Below are 7,883 nucleotides of genomic sequence, written 5' to 3'. Positions count from 1 at the left end.
AAAAAATAAAAACACTTTTATCCAAGATAGCTTGCAAAACGTTTCTACATCTTGCTTGTTTTGTTTTTGATGCAGGATCTCACCTTGTAGTCCTGGCACGCTTGGAACTCAGTGTTTAGACCAGGCTGGCCTTAACCTCACAGAGACCTGCCTCTGCCTCCTGAGTGCTGTGGTTAAAGGTGTGCACCACCACATCTGGCTTCTGCACTGTATTTTTATTAAAAAAAAACAACAAAAAAAACCACTTGTATGTCACAAAACCGATCTGTGTCCAACTCAGAGTATGGCTTCTGTGCGTATATGAAAATCAGTAGAAGTATAGTTAATTTAAGGTTTAAATTTTATTTTTTCATTGCAGATTGAATCCGTCTCTAGAACTTCTGAATGTTTCTTACCAGTGGGAGCGTTCTCTGTACAGCAAAGCCAATGGCTTAACTTCGGGGAGCGCTGGGGCAGCGTAGGCTCTGCTATGCTTGGTGGAACTTGAGTTTGGAGGACACAGGGCTTTCTGTGATGACAACATGACTCACAGCAAAGGAAGATCTGTCACCTGCAAGACGAGTGGCAGCCCCGATAGTGGAGGAGGTTTTGTCAATTGGACTTTAAATCTAAACACCATTCAGTCTGACAAGTTTTTGAACTTACTTCTAAGCATGGTGCCAGTCATCTACCAGAAGAACCAGGACGACAGGCATAAGAAAGCGAATGGCCTTTGGCAGGATGGGCTGTCGGGCGGAGCACAGACCTTCAGCAAGAGGTCAGAGCCACATCTGGACTACCACGAGTTCTCGGAGCAGGCCTTCCACGGCGGCGGCGGTGGGCATGCGCCAGCCAGCTGCAGCCCCAAGTACGACGACTACGCCAGCTATAGCTACTGCGACGGAAGGGAGGCTTCGGAAACCACCGCCATGCTGCAGGACGAAGATCTGTCCAGTGAGGGCGATGATGTTATTGTGGAAACAAACCGGAAGCTCCCCAAGGAGTCCAGTGGCGTCATGGCTCTGCAGATTCTCGTGCCGTTCTTGCTGGCCGGGTTTGGAACAGTTTCTGCCGGCATGGTTTTGGACATAGTACAGGTGAGTTTTCATCTTCAGTTTCGCACACTGTGTGTGTGCCCACGCTCGTGTGTGCCAGAGGCCAACCATGGGTGTCTTCTTGTGGCGGGGTCTCTCAGTTCTGGAACTGATGGACTCAGCTGGCAGCCAGTGACGCTCTAGGGGTCCAGCCTGCCTCTGCCTCCTCAGCATTGGGATCATATGCGTGCCACCGTGCTTGGCTCTCCGGGTTTTTAATTGATTGATTGATTCGTTACTTTGAAACGGGAATTTCCACATCATCCTGGCTCTTCTGGAACTCACTGTGTGGACCAGGCTGGCCTTGAACTCACAGAGATCCAGCTGCCTTTGACTCTACCTCCCAAGTGCTGGGGTTAAAGGCATGTGACATCACGTTCTTTTTTTAAAACATAGGTTCTGAGTATTGACTCCGGGTCCTTATGCTTACTCACCCAAACCCTTCCTCTCCTCCCTTCTCCCCTCCCCTTCTTTCTCTTTTCCTTTCCTCCTCCATTTCCCCCTCTTTCAGTAGGGTCCCACTCCACACCTTTGAGCTGGCAGTCTTTCCTGCCTTAGCGCCTCCCCCGGGTGCTGGGATCACAGGTGTGCACACATCTGGCTTGACTTCACGTTTTCTTATTCAGATGCTTTGCATAGGATAACATCTTTGCAGTGCTGAGAGTGGACCATCACGTGTGGCAGGAGCCTGAGCTGTATCCCCAGCGGTCAAGCATTATCTTAGATTTGACGTATTCCTTGCAAATAAAGTAACTCTTTTACAACCCCCAAAATAAGCCAAGTAGAAGAAAAGCCCAGTCAGCAAGCAGTATTTTGAAATAGTTTATTTTAAAAGAAAATTTCCATATGCTCATTGAAATGTGTTCAAACAATGTAGCACTAAAATAAGGGCTAACTTCTGTTCCTCATCTCCACACCCAAACTGCTGCTCCTCTTTGTCTTCACCCTCCCTCCTCCACCTCCTCCACCTCCTCCACCTCCTCCACCTCCTCCACCTCTGCCCCTGCCTCCATTTGTGTGTGGTTCTGGAGATGGTGCCCACGGCCTCCTGTATGTCAGGCAGGTTCTCAGTCCCCCAGCTTACGTCCCCAAGTCTGTTCCCAGTGCCCAAAACATTTTTTTTTTTTGCGTTTGTATTATTGTATTTAAGACAGGGAAGCAAAGCCAGGCAGGGTGGTGCACGCCCTAATCCCTGTACTCAGGAGCCCAGCCTGGTCTACTTACTGAGTTTTAGGCCAACCAGGGCACAGGGTGAGACCCTGTCTCAGTGACAGAAAAGGAGAAGCAACATTGGAAGCAGAAGCCCGGGGTCTTTAGAGATGTCCTCGTTCTAAAGAGTGGCTGTTCCTCTTGTCCCCAGCACTGGGAGGTATTCAGGAACGTGACAGAAGTGTTCATTCTAGTCCCTGCGCTGCTTGGCCTCAAAGGGAACCTGGAAATGACGTTGGCGTCCCGACTATCCACCGCAGTAAGTTTTCCCCTGCATCCCAGAGTGTGTGCCGCCCGTTCCTCCCTTAGAAGAGTCTGTGTGACAGGCGGGTTGCTTTCCTCCATCTGGTGAGTTTCTGGACCTCGGAGTTGTGGGAAATAGTTTTGACTGACACGGTGCCCTGAAAATTCTTGGGGTTCTCTCATGTGGGAATGTAGACCTGCCTTCCCTTATCAGCAAATGCTTGCCTCCGTCGGTGCCAGGCCACACTGGCCGTGTTTATTAGTGTGCGATGCATTGTATGTGGGTGTGGTTGGTAGATTCGAAATTAGAATCCTGTGTATTCTCTTCTCCAATCTGACCCATTAAAATATATACTGCTGACCTTTTCATATCAGTTGATCAACATTATATACTTTATTGGCTCTATTATTTTTAAAGATAGGGTCTCAGATTTGCTATGTAGACCAGGTTGGCCCTGAACTCACAAGAGATCCTCCTAGCTCTGCCTCCTAAGTGCTGGTACATCTTTTTACAGTATATAACCCCACAATTTGATTTATCATCCACCGTTGAATCTATAAACAGGGACCAGGGGAATGGTTGAGACGTTGAGAGAGCTTCCTTGGGGGGACTAGGCTTCCATTTCTCCCGTAACTCCAGTTCCAGGAGATCCGATGCCCTCTTCTGGCCTCCAGGCACCAACCATGTGGTGTGCATACATGAGGCAAACACTTGGAAATAAAAAAGTATTTTTTTTTAGATAAGTGTCACTCGGTAGCCCTGGCTGGCCTGGGATTCTTTATGTAGCCCAAAATGGTCTTAAACTCAGAGATCTTCCTGCCTCTGGCTCCCAAGAGCTGGGATTGAAGATATGCACCAGCATTCCTGGCATGACAGTTAATGTAACTGAATGAAAGTGGACAAACATCTGAAGTTAGAAGCAAGGTAGAGCAGACCAGGGTATTAGAACTCCACTTAAAGCTCAGCTGAGGCTGCCTGTTTGCCAAGCATGGCTTCACTCGGTACCTGAAGCGGGACGACCTGGACAAATACCCGAAACAACGGGTCATTGCTCTTAGCAACCTGCTGACCGCCATTGTGTGCTTCTGTAAAATCTCGCTTGCTTGCCCGCCCCGCCTTGTGGTTTTAGTGTGTAAAACCGGGGGCCGGAGAGATGGCTCAGCTGTTAAAGGCTAGCTAGGCTCACAACCGAAAATACAAGAGGTTACAGACTGGACCTGGGACCGGAGCCTTTCAGGAACTGTCCTGGCTTATTCCAGAGATTTCCCGTAGCAGATCATTTCAGCTACCAACGGGGGAGGGGAGAATTAGTGCAGGTCATGTGGTGAAGGCTGACTCGGGAGGGCGGCTTCAGATCACCTCTGTGGAGATCACTGATCCCTACACGGAGCTCATCCTTCTGAGCAGACGCTGTGTAAACTGGAAGCTGAACAAGGGCAGGGAGTCACACCAGGATTTGAGAGGAGGAGACCATTCTGCAAATGTCATTTATTCAGATTGATAATTTTTTCAAAAGCTACGGAGAAACCCTGTCTCGAAAAATCAAAAAAAATTATGTCTATGAATATTTTGCTTGACTGTATATGTGTGTGCCTAGTGCCCCCAGAGGCCTGAAGAGGGCCTCAGATTACTTGGAACCGCAGTTGTAAATGATTGTGAGCAGCCGCATGGGTGCTGGGAATTTAACGTGCTTTCTCTGCGAGCGCAGCAAGTACTCTCAATTGCTGAGACATCCCTCCAGTCCCAATATCAGCTCTCCATACGACGCATTTTAATTAGGGATTTGCTTTTGTTTTGATTTGTTTTTCAGACAGGGTCTCTACTGCCTGACTGTCCTAGAACTCACTATGTAGAACTCTGAGAGATCGGCCTGCTTCTGGCCCCTGAATGCTGGGAGCAAAGGCTCTTGTCACCACCGCCTGGCAATTAAATTATTTTTCTCTTAAGATCTGAAAGTTCAACCTAAGATTTAGAGTTTATGATTTTCCTCCAGCGAGGCCACACCTCCTAATCCTTCTAACCTTTTCCAATGGTGCCATTCCCTGGTGACTAAACATTCAAATATGAGTCTAAAAGCAAGACAAAAGAAACAAACAAACAGCAACAACAAAACCCCAGAGAGGTAGAGCTAGGCGTGGAGGTGGGTGGCTGTAATCACTTAGGAGGCTGAAGCAGAAAGGACACGAATTTAAAGGTAGCCGGTGGCACATGACAAGTTCTAGTCCAGCTTGGGGGGCACCATCAGATCCTGTCTCATGGTTACCAACCAGTCATGGTGGCACATGCCTTTAATACCAGCCCTCGGGCGATAGCTGCAGGTGGATTTTATGAGTTCAAAGGTAGCCTGCTCTACATAGATGTTCCAGGACAGCCATAGTGAGACCCTATCTCAAAAAAAGGAAGAAAAGAAGGAAAACCAGCCAACCTCTCCACACACCTCCTCACCGCAATGATGACAGAAAGCCAATATGTAAGAGGAACTGTACATTTATTTAAAAGGATTACTTGGACAGAAGGTCCTTAATCTTGTACTCTGTAAAACAGTGCTGGCATCGTAGAACTTGCTAATAGCCTGTTGCTGTTTGCAGAGATAGCAATTATTTTTCTGGAAACTTCTGGAATAAAAAGTGTGCTTGGAAGAGGAGGAAAGAAGTGTGCTTCTTTCACCGTGTGAGATGATTAAAGTCTGTTATTCCAGCTTTGAAAAGATTCTGACCTGGTACTGATACATGAGTATAAATTCATGCTTTTCTTCCTCTTCTCTTACTCTGTATTTGTATTTTCAAACCCAAGGTTTAAGGATCCGTTCTTTTCTCAAGTCATGATATGATATAATAAATACATTTAAAACTCTTAAGGTTAAAAAAAAATAATTACAGGGGCTGGTAAGATAGCCCAGCGGACAGAGTGGCTGCCTTGCAAGTGTGGGGATCTGTTGTGGTCCAGAACCTGATGCTTACAAAAGCCAGAGGTGGCACTACATGGTTGTCATCCCAGTACTGGGGAGGCAGAGACAGGTGCAGGCCTGTGAGACAGCTGGGCTGGAAAACTAAGGGGAGGACCCCTGGGGTGCCCTCTGCACGAGCTTGTATGCACAATACAGATGTGCACCGCACACACAAAAATCATGCATGCATACACAGCACAACACTATTTTTAAAAACAACCGAATAATGAAATTCTGATAAATGGTTAAATTTTAAATTTACTCCTTATTCATTACTCCAGTACCTTATTATTTAATTGTGACCTTGACTGACATGCTGAATTTGGGTGCAGCTGCTTGATCACCTGGCACCCAGCTGGAATGTGTGTTTGTTGTATCCCCAGCCTTTGCTTTTAAGAAGGAAAAGCACAAAGCATATGTGGGTTATTTTTTTTTTTAAGCTGTGGTTTTGAGGAAGACCATGAGGATTGCCTAGACCTGAGTCCAGGAGGCGTCTTCCAGGAGAAACTGAGGGAGAGGTCTTGGAAGCGTTGGAGGAAGAAGACTGTGTTCCTGGAAGGGAGCAGAGAGGCGGCTCCTGCTTCACTTGAGCAAAGCGGACTTTGTTCTGATAAATACGGCTATGTGCACAGGCATTGAAGCAACTTGGTCCCTTTGCCAGGAGTGACGTTTTGGTTCAGTTACCTCAGAGAAATTGATCGAGAAGTATTTGTTGTTCTTGAGCCTTGTCCAGTATTGTTTAGACTCATAATGGATTAGCTGTGCCATTCTGTTTTAAATAGGCCCTGCTGTAGGAATCCAGTTAAAAAAAGAATATATTTTAAATAAGATTTTCTATCTTTAATCCACATGTTAATATTGTCTCATAAAGGTGAATCTAGTCTCTTTGGGGGGTGGGTATCAAGGCAGTGTGCTGGCTAGTTTTATGTCGATTTGACATAAGCTAGAGTTATCTCAAAGAAGGGAACCTCTGTGTATGTGTGTGAGTGTCTGTGTGGAGGCATGCCGTGTGTATGTAGCATGTGTATGTATGTGTGTGTGTGTCTGTGTGGAGGCATGCCGTGTGTATGTGGCATGTGTATGTGTGTATGTGTGTCTGTGTGGACGCATGCCGAGTGTATGTGGGTGTCCTTGGAAGCCAGAAGAGTGTGTCTTATTTGCCTGACGTGCATGCTGGGAACTGAACTCTGATCTATATCATGTGCTCCTAACTGCTGAGCCATCATCTCTCAGCCCAAGATGGGTGTTCCTTGTCTCTCTCTCTTTCCTTCTTTCTTTCTTTTCTTTTTGAAACAGGTTTTCTCTGTGTAGGACTGGCTGTCCTGCAATTCTCTCTGTAAACCAATCAATCCTTGAACTCAGAGATCTGCCTCGGCCTCCCAAGTGCTAGGATTAAAGGCACGTGCCATAGCCAGGCTAAAGTGGGTATTTCTTAAAATAGGGTCTTTTAATGTCAGTACCAGCAGCCTGTTAGAAACATAAACTTTGGACTATTCCACAACCACTGAACCAATATAAACTAGTAATTTGTTTTAAAATAGACTCTCTAGGGGGCTGGAGAGATGGCTCAGAGTTTAAGAGCACTGATTGTTCTTCCAGAGGTCCTGAGTTCAATTCCCAGCAACCACATGGTGGCTAACAACCATCTGCAATGAGATCTGCTGCCCTCTTCTGCTGTGCAGACATACATGCAGACAGAATACTGTATACAAAATAAATAAATAAATCTTTTTTAAAAATAGACTCTCTAGGGACTGGAGAGATGGAACAGCTCTCACAAGCATTTGCTGTTCTTGCAGAGGACTTGAGTTAGATTCCCAGGGCCCTCATGGTGCTTTACAACTATATGGAACTCCAATTTCAGGGGAATATGACACCCTCCTCTGACTTCCTTGAGGGCTCATCTATGCGTGGACAGCAAAACCTTCACACATATAAAATAAATCTAACAAGTAAACTCCCCAGAGGTTTGTACGATGTACCGTTAAGGTCTGAGAAGCCTTGTATTAAACGACACTGGAGTCCCTAGGGTTGGGGCCGGGTGAGAGAGGGGAAATCTAGAAGACAAGGTTGGGGAGCTGTCTTGTGGCCTGCTGTAACGACTTTGGCTACACTGTAAGGTGGGGCCCACTGGAAGGAGTAATGTGACCTAACAGGTGCGAGAGAGGGAAAGTTAGTCTTTCCCAGGGAGGAGGCTCCTAACTGGTTATTCAGTACCGAGTGGTCAGCGCTAGACACACAGGCATCCAGGTAACACTGAAGGGATTTAGGGAGCTGTGTGTCCGTGTTTGTTTATTGAGCCTTGTGTGTGCTGTATCGCCTTTACTCACCCTTGTGTAGATTTTTAAAAAGCTTTAAAAATTTATTTATTTAGTGTATTGTTTGAGTGTAAGCATGCGCATACTGTGTG

General features: G+C 46.5%; 1 protein-coding gene across 2 annotated transcripts in view; it reads left to right on the top strand.

The window, feature by feature from the left end:
- Positions 1–7,883, top strand: part of Slc41a2 (solute carrier family 41 member 2) — a 73,599-nt gene that overhangs the window by 23,451 nt on the left and 42,265 nt on the right. For both annotated transcript variants that reach the window (XM_005358234.3, XM_026784549.1), the window contains exons 2-3: positions 359–1,076; positions 2,434–2,541. In XM_005358234.3, coding sequence (XP_005358291.1) covers positions 522–1,076; positions 2,434–2,541 — 663 coding nt within the window. In that variant the 5' untranslated portion in view covers positions 359–521. The remainder of the gene's footprint in view (positions 1–358; positions 1,077–2,433; positions 2,542–7,883) is intronic.

This window comes from Microtus ochrogaster, chromosome 24 (genome assembly GCF_000317375.1).
Source record: "Microtus ochrogaster isolate Prairie Vole_2 chromosome 24, MicOch1.0, whole genome shotgun sequence".
Classification (NCBI taxonomy): domain Eukaryota; kingdom Metazoa; phylum Chordata; class Mammalia; order Rodentia; family Cricetidae; genus Microtus; species Microtus ochrogaster.
Note: the sequence above shows the minus strand (reverse complement) of the source record. Positions and strands in the feature narration are given on the sequence as shown.